Raw genomic sequence first — 12,833 nt, 5'->3', positions numbered from 1 at the left:
ACACTGGGGTTAAACACAATCAAATCCAAGCACCAGAGTCAGCTAAATAGAGAGAGAAAACAAAATTATCCGAAATTCTCTCTCCTCCCCCACAGTGCATAAACAGTGGAGACTGAAAGCTATTCAGAAAGTCACCGAGGATATTTCTCTAATAAGAGGAGAACACGGAAAGTGACTGTGCAGTAAAAAAGCCAATTATCCAGGAAAGACACACAACCTACTCCCAGCCTGGCACAGCCTGCAGAGAGAACTCACGTTCACGTGCTCCCCCAGCCCGGACACGCAGCTCCCCACGAGCACAGAGAGGGGCTCTGCACCAGGCAGGGATTATTTTGGCCTGGAAACCCACTGCTAGATCCAGGATCCAGCTTTCCCACTGGAAAAATCAGTGGTTTCCATCCCGTTTGCGTGCACAGCGGCGTGTCTGCACACACTGAGGACCAGTGTGAACAGGGCAAAGTGGGCACTGAGGATGCTCTGGCTGCCAGGGGACCAGCAGAGCCCTGGGCTGTCCCCACGGAGCCCCAGGGCAGCACAGGGCACACTCAGCTCTGTCCCACGTGCCATGCAAGCCCCCAGGGGGGACACAGAGGCTGCTTGCTTCCAAACCAGCTCTGAACCAGGGGAGCAGCCCCGAGGTGTCACCACGGGCCAGCTGAGCCACGGGCAGGGCTGTTCACAGCCCAACCTCCATCCCACCCATAGCAGGAGCAAATCCTGCTCCTCACACGCCCTCCCCACGGCTCAGCCAGCCCTGCAGCACACTGGGGGAAGGTCCCAGTGGCCACTCTGCCTCCAAACAGATTTACAGCTGCAGGAAAGCAACGCCTCTGCCCACCCCTGCCCTCCCAGGGCCGGGCAGAGCTGTGGTGGAAAGGACCAGCAGAGTTTGGGCTCAGTGTTGCCCTTCTCACAGCAGTGCTTTTAGCTGCTCATGAACACGGGGCTCTTTGAATGAGAGCTGCCAATTTTTGCACCCCTCGGGAGGGTGGACTCAAACGTCAGCCCTGCAAAGGAGGAGAAGAGGTAAAAAACGGAGGAAGCAACAAGGACTGGGGGGGGAAGGACCAGAAAGGTCAACTTGTTAAAGGTGCAACAAAAGCATCAAAACCATGGGTTTTTTAACGCTTTCCCACCCCATCCTTCATGTTGGGAACCAGTGTGCGAGTCAGGGTTCAGAGGGAGAGAGAACAGGCCGGGTTAGGTGGGTGCAGGTGCTCTCTGTGGTTATTAGAAGTCATGCATTGTAATAGACTATCACTCACTGCCCGCAGGAGGAGATGCAGCAGCAGCAGCAACAGCAGAAGTGGTGGGAGTGGAATTGACGGAGGAAAGAGCTACATGGGTTGGGCTAGAAACATTTTTTACATCGTGGTGCTGGCTCACGATGGAAGGCTGTCTCCTGAGGGCTCCCTGCAAAGAGGAGGCGCCGGTCTGGAATGTGTAAACTACGTCCATCTGCAAAGAACCAGAGAGTGAGATAGCGTCGCCCGGGCAGGGACAGGGGCAGGGAGGGAGGGAGGGGAGCAGGGGGGTCGGGCAGACACACACAGACAGGAAGGAAGAAGGAGGATGGACAGGTGGGGAGGAGGGAGGAGAGAGCCCCCCACCCCGTAAGCCCCCACTGGGTTGGGCTGGTGATCCGGGGAGCAGAGGGGTCACCTTCCAGCCTCTGCCCCTCCCACGGGAGCGAGAGCAGCAGGAGTTACCCCCCCACCACCAGAGAGACCGTGGTGGGAGGGAGTGACAGAGGAAACACCTTGGGTTATCCCAGCAATCTGCAGCAGGAGCAGAGGAAGAGAGAGGGTGGGCAGAGGTGCGAGCTGGCAGCCGGTGGGTCCAGAAAACTGCACTGGCAAAGGGTTTGTGGTCCCTCAGCCCTGTGGGGTGTTCAGCTGGGGGGGCTGAATCCTGGCACACACCATGTGCCCACAGCTGGAGACATTTCAGCCCCTCTCCCAGGCTCAGGGCTCTGGAGCAGAGCTGGAGGGGGCAGGAACACAGCAAGAAGTATCCTTGGTGGTGGGGCCACAGTTCTGTGGATGTGCTCCAAGGGCAGAGGAACCAGGCAGGATCCAGGTGCCACCTTGGCTTCCTGGACACTTTGCAGCTGGAGTGTCCCCAGCCCTGTGCAGGGAGCACAGCTCCTGTGGCAGGGACACCTCCTCCAGACCCACGTGAAGCTCTGGCTCAGCTGGAGGGACTTCACACACGGCTTTGCTCCTTCCCCAGTTTGATGCCCCTCTTTTCCCCAGTGCCCCAGGCTGGGCTGTGGGGAAGAGCCCTGTGCTCTCATTCAGACACACTGAGTGGGGACAGAAGCCCCCAGATGCTCAGGCTGGACCTGCCTGCTCTGCTCAAGGGCACCACAGCCAGGAAAGGAGGCCCTAAAGAGGCTCCAGGATGTGCATCCAGGAGCGTTTCTCATGTTGCAAGAGCAAGGGCTCATCTCAGCCCAGGTCCACCACACCTGCAGGGAGATACCTGGGAGGCTCCAGGCTCACCTGGCTGCTGGCACTGCAGCCCTTTGCACCTCCCAGACCTCCCAACACAGCTGGACCTCTTCCAAAAGAGCCTGGAGCTGCCAGCACATCCTTCATGTGAGGGAACCACTGGTTTCCAGCACTGCCCAGGCTCCCCAAAGAGCCCCTCACTCCTCACAATGAGCAGGGAGTCAAGTTTGAACTCCACCTTGAAAGCATCAAGAAGGCAACATCTCCCAGAGGAGAAGGAAAGTTCCTGTGGCACAGCCCAGCTGCTGTGCTGCCCCAGCCCCTGTCTGAGGGACTTTTTGGTTTTCTCTGTCTGTCAGAGGGACAGAGAGGAGGCACAAAGGTAGCCCAGCAGCCCTGTGTGCCAGGGACACTGGGACATGGAGCTTTTCTCCACGGGACAGCTCTGCCCAGGCCTCCAGGAAAGGTGAGGGAGGGGCTTTGACCCTGCCCTGCCCAGTCTGGGGCAAAAAAAACCACCCTTTCAGGAAAAAAAGAGTGTAAGGGAAAAACAGGTGATGTAAAAAGCATATTAAGAGAGAGATTCTCCTCCCCTTCTGTGCTGTGGGGCCAAGAGCTCCTGGTGAGGAGCACAGAGAGCTGGCACAGAGGGGTGGCAGCAGCCAAGGGGCTGTCGGGAAGGAAAGAGCAGCCAAAGAGTGAGACCAGAGAGGGTCTCGTGCAGAATGAGCACATCCCTCACTGGGAACAGCATCCCAGCAGTGACCAAGGGCAGCTCCAGTGCTGACCCACTGCATGACAGAGCCTGGGTGGCTCCATGGACCCCCCACACCTTCCGAGCCACCTCCTCTGCTGCACGAGGTGCCCAGCAGGGGCACGTCCAGCCTCCTGCAGACCAGCAGGACAGGGTGCTCTGCATTAGAGCAGCCTCCCCCCACCCCAAGATGTCCCCAAAACCAGGCTGTCCTGGTTCCCCAACCAGGACAGACCCAGAGAGGCACAGGTGATGGGAGAAGTCTGGCCCAGGAGGCGATGGCATCCTCCGGGCAGCAGCATTCACCTCTTTCCAGAAAGATCCCCTGGAGAGAAAGAAGGAGAAAGAGAGAAGGAAGAGCCCCCCCCCCGTCCCTGCTGCCCCCCTGTACCTGTGTCTGTATCCTGTTGAGACCCCTGAACCACAGGATCTGCCCACGCCGCAGCTCCATCTCAGCGTGGTCGATCTCGTCCACGTCTTCAGGCAGCTCCTCCTCTGGGATCTCCTCCTTGGTGATGCCGTGCCCAGCTTCCTTCAGGAACTTCAGGTGGCTGGTTGGGACAGTGCAGATCAGCTGGGGAGAGACAGGGAGAGCAGCTCTTTAGCCTGAGGCCATGGGAGCAGGAGCCCACCAGCCAAGGGGAGCACGAGCTGCCCAGACCCAGCTGAGACACACTGGGATGCAGCAGAGACATGTCACTGCTGGATGTGTCCCTCTGGAAGCAGGATGGGAGTGAGGAGCAGATTAGCAACCTCCCCTCCTCACTGCTGGTGTGGGATGGAGCATCACCCCCTTCCAAAGCTGCCTTGAATAAATACTGGGGAGAACAAGGGCAGGGAGGCAGCGGGAGGGAAAGACATGGGGCAGGTTTGGGACATTGGCTCTTACCTGGCCCCACAGCAGCTCCCCAACTCCAATAAAAATACACCAGAACCACTGGCTCAGGGTGAGCCCAGAGCAGCTGAAAGGCTTCCCACCAAACTCCACGATGACAATCTACAGCACAGGAGAGAAGAGTCACACACTGGGGAGCTCCAAGGGCTGCAGGGCACAGCCACGGCACGAGAAGGTCCCCTCAGGCCACACAGCTTTTCCCTCCTTCCTGGGATTACAAGGGGAACAAGGACCTCACATCGAGGCTGGGAACTTTATGGGACACTAGAGGTACCTCCCAACACACTCTAGACCTCAAATCATAGAATCACAGAATGGTCTGGCTTGAAAGGGGTCTTAAAGACGATCCAGTTTGAACCCCCTGCCATGGGCAGGGACACCTTCCACTAGACCAGGTTGCTCAGAGCTCCATCCAACCTGGCCTTAAACACTGCCAGGGATGGTCCAGGTTCTTTTGTCACCAAGAAGCAGCTGGAGAAGAACCAGGGGCCAGGACAGAGCTGTGGGCTCTGACTGCAGCAGACACGGGTCCTGCCCGTGGCACCGGCCCCGACGCCCCATTGCCACGCTGCCCCCGCAGCCTCACCTGGGCTGCAAAGGTGCCCAGCACCACGGTGCAGAAGATGGGGTTGCGGTAGATGGACTCGAAGACGTTCCTCTCGCCGTGGATCTTGCGGGCGTTGATCTCGTTGAAGAGCTGCATCATGACGAAGGTGTTGAAGACGATGGTGTAGTGCTCGGTGGGCGGCGAGTGCAGCGGCGCGTTCCGGCCACTGTCGATGTCAAAGAACTTCTCCCCTGAGCACACAAGGGGGTTTGGGGAGGGGAAGAGAGAGGAGAGGCTGAGACCCTGCTCCTCACTTCTGCTCTGCGCTGGTGGAGGTGGAATTAGGATCCCAGGATCACCCGAGATCCCTTGACCCGGCTGGAGTCCCCTGTGCCGCCCCCCCGAACCCTGAATTCCTTAGAAATGCTGAAAAGCCAAAACTGTCCGTGCACCCAGAGGTCTCCAGAGAAAAAATTCCTCTTCACATCATCCCTCTGCTTCCCACCCATGATTAAACAAGCCCTGTCCTGGCCAACAAGGGTTCACTGAGTGACAGCTGAGACCGAGGGTCCCCTTGGGGAGGAACAGGGGATTGCAGGCAGGGCTGGGGCTCTGCCCCTTTCCCTTTGCCCCCACCATTCCTCGGGGCTCAAAGCTCACCTGCGAAGAGCAGTGTGAAGATGATGGTGAGCTGGTACACGGCATGGCCCAGGATGTTCTTCATCATGGTGCGGGAGATGAGCGGCTTGTTGCGGCCGTAGGGCTTGCGCAGCAGCAGGGACTCAGAGGGGGGCTCTGTGGCCAGGGCCAAGGAGGCAAAGGTGTCCATGATCAGGTTCACCCACAGCATCTGCACAGCCTTCAAGGGGGAGTCCTGCAGAGAGAAGAGTGGGGAGAACACGTCACACCCCCAAAAGCACCCTCTTTTCCCTCCTTGCTCCGCAGGAGCCTCCACCCTCCTCCTGAAATCCTCTCCAGGATTGCACTTGGATGTTTAACACCTCCCTGAAAACACCCCCAGAGCATTTCTCATTCGCTCAGAGCTCCCTACACGGGCTCACAAGGCTCTGCCCAGCACCTGGCTCCTGCTCACAACCCACAGAAAACCTGTTAAACCCCCCACCCTTCCTGCCCCGTCCCCGTACCTGGGTGATGCAGGCGCCCGTGAAGGCCACGATGACGGCCACGACGTTCACAGTCAGCTGGAACTGCAGGAACTTGGAGATGCTGTCGTAGACGTTGCGGCCCCACATGACGGCCTTGACGATGCTGGTGAAGTTGTCGTCGGTGAGGATGATGTCCGAGGCCTCCTTGGCCACGTCCGTGCCCGCGATGCCCTTGGGGAGCGGGGAGAAGCGGTGGGGTGAGTCACGGAGAGAGGCTCTGTCTGCCTGGCTCTGCTTCTTCCCAGAAACAGCCCCCAAAAGGAAAATCCAACAGAGCCAGAGCAGCCGGTGCCAGCCCGCGCTCGCCAACGCGCTCGGGAGAGCGGAGCTCCAAAGCAGCAAAGCCTCCAAGGACAGACACCGGCTCAGCTCCAGGGCTCTGAGTCAGCCCTGCCTTCCAGCCTGTGCCTGTGCACGTCCCAGACAGGGCCACGGTGCAGCAAAGCTGGAAAACAGCTTCCTCCTCCTGCCAGGGAACACGGGCATCCCAGGCTGGGCATCTCTGCTGCACGCGAGGGGTGGGATCCCAAACGAAGGAGAGGTCAGCAGCTCGAAATCCTGGGGCCTTCTGCCCCAGGCGGGGTGATGGCACTCCCCCACCTCCCAAAAACCACCGGCAGCGTCTCCAAGGACACGGAGCCGGACGGGCACTGGGCTGGCTGTGATTCCCACCACGGGCACACTGAGGCGCTCGTCCTGCAGTCATTAAATGCACCGAAGCCATGGCCTTAATGAGCCCATTCCCTGGTGCTTTCCCAGAGGAATTCTCTTGGGATTTGCCAGACCCCATCCCATCTCAGATCAGGCTGCTGAAGGGCACAAGCTCCAGAGGCACAGTCGCCTACTTTCTACTGCTCATCCAAAAGGCTCCAGAATTTCCTTAGGTATTTAACACATTCCTAAAAACACTCCCCCAAAATTTCTCACTTTTTCAAAGCTCACAAGGCTCCACCCAGCACCTGGCTCCCACTCACATCCCTAAACTTCAAACAATCCACGGGAAACCTGTTAAAAACAACAGGTTTGTTTTCCTGCTTCTTTCAGACGGGGCAAAAAAGAGCAGCAAACCAGGAGATCAGAGCTCTCCACTGTGAGCAAACCCCCAAAGCCAGTGCCAGCACCGTGCTTGGAGCTGGGGTGAAGAACTGCAGGGATAAACTGGGCAGGTCCCTGCTCTGGGGGCTCTGCAAGTGCAGTGTCACCTTCAGCCCAACAAGGTCCCTCCAGGTGGGACAGAGCCCAGCCCCAAGCCAGGCTCCCAGGGAATGGCTTCCCAATCCCTTGCTAACAGGCCATTACAATACATGAGAATTAAATCAAACCTCCAGATGAGGTTTCTTTCTTAGTTTTTAAGCCGTCCTGTAGATTTGGAAAAGAGTTTCAGCAGTCCAGAAATAATTTCAATGTTGGCAATAACCAAACATGCCATCAGTTTTCTCATCCCAGGGAGCAAAGGAAAGCCCACGGCCTGTCCATACCATGGCAAAGCCAACATCTGCTTTCTTCAAGGCTGGGCCATCGTTGGTCCCGTCCCCGGTCACGGCCACCACCTGCCTCTGGTCACCAACGGTGCTGTCGATAATTCCTGACAGGGAGACAAGCAGTGCAGAGAAATTAAACCCCAGGGACAGGCCCCCAGCCTGGATCAGGCTGGAAAAGCACCCGGGAAGAGCGGGATGAGCTCACCTTTCACCAGAGTGTGCTTGTCAGTGGGGGAGGAGCGGGCAAGCACCCGCAGCTTGGGCCAGATCTTGTCCAGCTGCTCCTGTTCCACCTGTGGGACAAAAATGGGAGAAAGGGAAGTGAGCCCTCTGGAATATTCTGCCCCGCCAGAGAGCAAACTCCAGCTGGGACAGGACAGCACCTTCACCCCCAAGCACCCTGTGTCTGGCTGGCTGAGCATCCCAGCAGCTACAATTATCCAGGGAGAGGAGGGAATCCCACCCGGATTCAGGCCACCCACGCCCTCTGCAGAGCAGTGCCAGGGCTGTTCTCCCACCTCTCCCTTCTCGTTGCGGATGAGCCGGTTGAACTCCTTCCCCTCCAGGCACAGGAAGTCCTCCCCTGGCAGCAGGATGCCACACTTGGTGGCGATGGCACGGGCAGTGTTGATGTTGTCCCCTGTCACCATCCGGACGGTGATCCCCGCACGCTGGCACTTCTGGATGGCATCTGGCACCTGGGGGACAAGGACAGAGTTTGGGGGGGGGGAACACAGGCAGGGTGCTCAGTTTGGCACTGGGTATCCCAGAGGAGCCAGGCAGCTCCTCTCCCAGCCTCCCTAAAAGGATCTGGAAAGGGGCTCTGGCGGGGTGAGGAACCTGCATCCGCTGCCCCAGGGGGAAGGGAACCTCGCTGCCACCTCCCTGTCACACCATGGCACCGGGTGCCAAGGCATTGCCAGGCCACCATAAAAACAGGGGCATTTTGCCCCCCTTCCCCACCCCACTCCAGCAGCACTAATGGGTTTATCCATTATGGAGCGGTGGGGGAAGAGGATGTTAGTGAGGAATTAGCAAATTGAATCAAGGGCCTCCAGAGCTGGTGCAGACGGGGCATCTGTAATGCAATTCCCAGAGCCAGATACTTGGACATCTAATCAGGAAAAGATCCAGGCAAGGCAGGGGCACGGGGGCAAGCTCCAAATTGGAATGCAGAGGCAGGAATGGGAGGGTTATTGCACTAGCCCAGCTGCCAGCTTGGCACCCTCACAGTAGGGGCAGCAGCTGAGAGGGGCAAACCAGCTCCACCAGCCCTGTCCTTCTCCAACACCCCCATCCCTCCTCCGTGGTGTTTCCATCCACCTTTCACCCATGTGGAACCAGCCTGGCTTGTGCACAGACCCCTGGAGCAGTTGGGGTGGAAAGTTTGGGTGGAAACCCCCTGTCACCAGGTCATTTTGTCCAGGGGTGGGAGAGAAATGCCAGCAGCAGGGAGCTGGTGGTGTGGGGCACTCCAGGGCTGGACACAGAGGAGGTGCCTGGGCTTGCTAAGGGGCTCATGGTCCTGAGCAGCCAGGAAAGGGGTCCCTGGTCCTGGAATGGTGCAGGACAGCTGGGGCAGAGCGGGGTCAGTACCTCTGGCCGCACAGGGTCCTCGATGCCCACCACGGCGATGCAGGTCAGGTCAGACAGGATCTCGTTCTCGCTGTCCCAGTCGGGCTCAGCGTCCCCAGGGAAGTCCCGGAAGGCCAGGCAGATGGTCCTCAGCCCGTGGCAGGCCATGGGCTCTATCACCTTCTTCACCATCTCGTCCCGGTCCTTCACCTTGAACACCCGGGGGTCGCCGTTCTTGTCCAGGATCTTGGTGCACCTGAGGACCGGGAGGAGGGCGAGGGTCACCACTGGTGGCATGTCCCCCTGCCACCCCCACCTGCAAAACGGGGGCATCCCCCGACCCACAGCTCCCCCCAGCCTTCCCGAAGCCACCCAAAACCAGTTAAACCCTCTGCAGGGCAGCACCTCCCGAGAGTCACCTCCCCTCCCCACCCCGCAGCCCCCCCAAACAGGTCCCTGGGGCAGCGAGAGCCCGAAGCCCCCGGGATGGGGCGAGGGGGGACAGTTACTTGCGGAGGATGATCTCGGAGGCGCCCTTGCTGTACATGCGGAAGCCGCCGTTGCTGTTCTTCAGCACCGTGCTCATGGACTTGCGCACGGAGTTGAAGGTGTAGACCTTGTAGAGCTTCTCCTCGGGCACCTCGTTGCGCACGGCCTGGTAATCCTGCTTCAGGTCCAGCACGAAGCCCAGCAGGGCACACTCCGTCTTGTTCCCCACCTGCCGGGGCAGCCCCCCTTCCTTCTCGGGCGGCTGGAGAGGGGAAAGGAAGGGAAAAAGCGATGCCAAACCTGGGGACGGAGCTGCAGAGGACACACAGGGGGGTGTTTCTCCAGCTCACCAGGATCTTGGACGTGTAGGCCGAGTTGATGGCGACGCCGTGGACGATGAGGTCCAGGATTTTGGGCAGGATGGCTTCGGGGTCGGGGATCTGGCGGTAGTGGGTGTCCCCCACGTAGGCCTGCACCACGGTCATGCGGTTCATGGTCAGCGTGCCCGTCTTGTCCGAGCAGATGGCCGTGGCGTTGCCCATGGTCTCGCACGCGTCCAAGTGCCTCACCAGGTTGTTGTCCTTCATCATTTTCTGCAAGGGGCACCCACGAGTGGGGAGGTCAGAGCCGGCAGCCCGAGTTCCCCCGTCGCACCCCCGGCGACCCCGCGGCGCCGCGGTCTCACCTTCACGGAGTAGGCCAGGGAGATGGTGACGGCCAGCGGGAGCCCCTCGGGCACGGCCACCACCAGCACGGTGACCCCGATGATGAAGAACTTGACGAAGTACTGGATGTAGATGGGGGTGCACTCGGCCAGCCAGGGCCGCTTCTGCACCCCGAACGTGTCGATCACGAAGTACAGCACCAGGATGATGACGGTGATGGCTGACATGATCAGCCCTGGGGACACACGGGGCAGAGTGAGGGGACACAGGGGACACAGGGGACACAGGGGACACAGGGGACACAGGGGACACAGGGGACAGGGACAGCCCTCCTCCACCAGTTCTGGGGTGGTGGCTCGTGCCAGGCCATCGCCACTCACCTGCCTTCCCGATCTGCACCGCCAGGCGCGTGAGCTTCCCTTGCAGCACAGACTTCTCCTTCTTGGGCACCTTCACCTTCTTCTTCTCCTTCTCCTCATTTTCCACCCCTTCCTGGCTCTTCAGGGGCTGAATTTCTAAGGCCACACCATCCTGAGTTTTAGCTATAGCCCAAGGGCAAAATAAGACACCACGTGTGAATAGGAGAGAGACCAGGAAACCCTGGAGGACACCACTGAGAAAGATGGTGGTGGGAGAGAGAGAGAAAACCCAGACCAAGAACCATTCCCGGCGACACACGCATCCGAGCACATGGAATCTCCGTGTCCCAGGGCCCTGCCACCTCTCTATGGGGCAGTTTTGTGTCATTTACACAGCCCATGGATAAGGGATCCTCAGAGGTGACACTGGCACTGGTCACAACTCTAAGGCAGCGCTGCAAGAAACCCTCTGGCCAGGTTTTGGGGTGGAGACTGGATTCATCCGGCCTCTAACCCTGCAGCAGACTGGGAGTGCTTTGGGCTGACCCCAGAGATGCTCCAGTCCCCCCAGTCCCTTGATGATCATCCCCACTCCCTCCCAGTGCCACCTCTGCAGTGCCCTGTGGGCAGCTCAGCAGGAATCACTCGCCAGGGAAGTGACTGAGGGGGTGAGATGGAGGGGACGGTTAGAAATTCGGATGGAGATTGAAGAGGAGGGAGCCAGCTCCTTGAATCCCAGCCCTGAGCCATCCACCACGCCTTTAGGACCCAAGACAGCCAGGCTTCCTGTGCCTATGATTGCTCTAGACCAGCTGAAAGTCTGCACTGGGGAAACCCAAGTCTGGAAGCTTTGGAGAGGGACGGGAAGAGGGTGGGAATCCCCCTGAGAGGCTCCTCCTCAGCTGTTGGAGCTGGAGGAGCAGCAGTGGCCCCATTGCTGCCCCGGGACCTGTCCCCTCCTGGCTGCTGCTGCTCGATGGCTCGAGACACCCCGGAGCTCACGGCAGCTCCACATCGGACACCTCCACGTCACAACAGACCCCACACGGACAGAACAAGCACCCGGACACAGTCTGACGGGAAGGAGGGAAACTCAAACTGCTGAGAGGAGAGAGAGAGAGAGAGAGAGAGAGAGGTGGAGAGAGGTGCAGAAATGGGCTTCCTCCACAGCCTGCAAAGAACAGTGTGAGAAACACTGGTGAGGAGACGCTCACGGAGTCGAGGCCATGGGAGGAGAGGGTGCAACCATCACGTTGGCCAGGCCCCATGGGATATTTCATCTGGGAACACCAGGAAGGGATCTATATCTCTCCCCCAGCCATGTCCAAACACAAACCCCGGGAAGGGACAGCATCTGATGGGCCCAGGGGCTTCAGAGCCATCAGATCACTGATGCAGCTCAAGGATGTGAAATTTGTCCCGAGAAAGGGATGCTCTGCCAAAGGTCCAGGCTGCTGGAGGAGCCCTGTCCTCCCTGCACAAGGGCTTTTCCCCACGCAGGGGCCCCGTGGCCGTGGGGGGAGCCGGTCAGGTTCATCCCAGGGTGCACAGCCCCACGCTGGGGTGCCAGGGGGCACCGCAACGCCGTGCCAGGGCCACCGGCCACGGGACCATTGCACCCTCTCCCAGGACAACGAGGCGAGAGTCCCGCCGGAGCAGCAAAGAGCACAGACTGATGAGAAGAAGGAAGGAAGGAAGGAAGGAGGAATGCTCAGTAGTTAGTGTGGTGCTGGTTCAAAGGATGGAGAGGCTGGTTACCTTTGTTGCGGTTTTCGGGGGCTCCGCTTTTTTTACCTGTTCAAAGAGAGAAAGGGTGGGGGGCTCAGCACGTGGACCCACACTCACCATCCGGCTGGGGGGACAGCCTGGGATGGGCCCTGCTCCGAGGGGCCGCTCCAGTGGCATCCGTGCCCTGGGCTCAGAGCCCACGGTCACCCTCCGGACACCGCGCGTGCCTCGGTCCACAGCTCGCGGCCCTGGGGAGGCTCCGGAGCTCCCCGGCTCCCCCGGGCACCCCAAACCCAAGGCCTCAGACTTCCCCACCTGCAGAGCACCCACCACAACCCCCGTCAGTGCCTTGGAGGGTGCCAGAGGTGCCTCAGACCTTTGAGGAGAAGAAACCCCCCAAGCAGAGCTTGACCCCCTGCAGCTCCAGGTCCCCTCCTGCCCCGGGTGCAGGCAGATCCACATGGGAGGCGTGGATTTGTCTCCCACCACGGGCAGCACCAGACCCACAGCGGGGGGTTCTGACCCCAGGGTCTGTGGTGGGCGAGGTGTGCACGTGGGGGTCCCCAATGGGGAGCACAGGGCGGCTGCAGCTGAACAAGCCTCGAGTGACAATGGCTTTGTCCCCCCCATCATCCCCCAGTTCCACAGGGGGGACCCCCTGTCCCACTCTGCTCCCAAATCCAGGTTTGCTGTGGGGCTGAGTGACAGAGCTTGGAGGCTG

The 12,833-nt window shown here is 59.6% G+C and overlaps 1 protein-coding gene across 7 annotated transcripts in view; it reads right to left on the bottom strand.

Annotated features, from left to right (window-relative positions):
- The window catches only part of ATP2B4 (ATPase plasma membrane Ca2+ transporting 4), a 48,690-nt gene that overhangs the window by 8,012 nt on the left and 27,845 nt on the right, over window positions 1-12,833 (bottom strand). For 2 of the 7 annotated variants that reach the window (XM_064636142.1, XM_064636143.1), the window contains exons 7-20: window positions 12,143-12,178; window positions 10,406-10,567; window positions 10,046-10,260; window positions 9,711-9,953; window positions 9,381-9,622; window positions 8,893-9,127; window positions 7,815-7,994; window positions 7,502-7,589; window positions 7,294-7,400; window positions 5,795-5,986; window positions 5,310-5,523; window positions 4,689-4,900; window positions 4,097-4,204; window positions 3,599-3,781 (exon numbers count right to left, since the gene is read on the bottom strand). In XM_064636142.1, coding sequence (XP_064492212.1) covers window positions 3,599-3,781; window positions 4,097-4,204; window positions 4,689-4,900; window positions 5,310-5,523; window positions 5,795-5,986; window positions 7,294-7,400; window positions 7,502-7,589; window positions 7,815-7,994; window positions 8,893-9,127; window positions 9,381-9,622; window positions 9,711-9,953; window positions 10,046-10,260; window positions 10,406-10,567; window positions 12,143-12,178 — 2,417 coding nt within the window. Of the gene's footprint in view, window positions 1-1,257; window positions 1,459-3,598; window positions 3,782-4,096; window positions 4,205-4,688; window positions 4,901-5,309; window positions 5,524-5,794; window positions 5,987-7,293; window positions 7,401-7,501; window positions 7,590-7,814; window positions 7,995-8,892; window positions 9,128-9,380; window positions 9,623-9,710; window positions 9,954-10,045; window positions 10,261-10,405; window positions 10,568-12,142; window positions 12,179-12,833 lie in introns of those variants that run through there. The other 5 variants (XM_064636145.1, XM_064636148.1, XM_064636146.1 and 2 more) reach the window with 5 other exon arrangements.

Source organism: Pseudopipra pipra, chromosome 25 (assembly GCF_036250125.1).
Source record: "Pseudopipra pipra isolate bDixPip1 chromosome 25, bDixPip1.hap1, whole genome shotgun sequence".
Taxonomy (NCBI): domain Eukaryota; kingdom Metazoa; phylum Chordata; class Aves; order Passeriformes; family Pipridae; genus Pseudopipra; species Pseudopipra pipra.
Note: the sequence above shows the minus strand (reverse complement) of the source record. Positions and strands in the feature narration are given on the sequence as shown.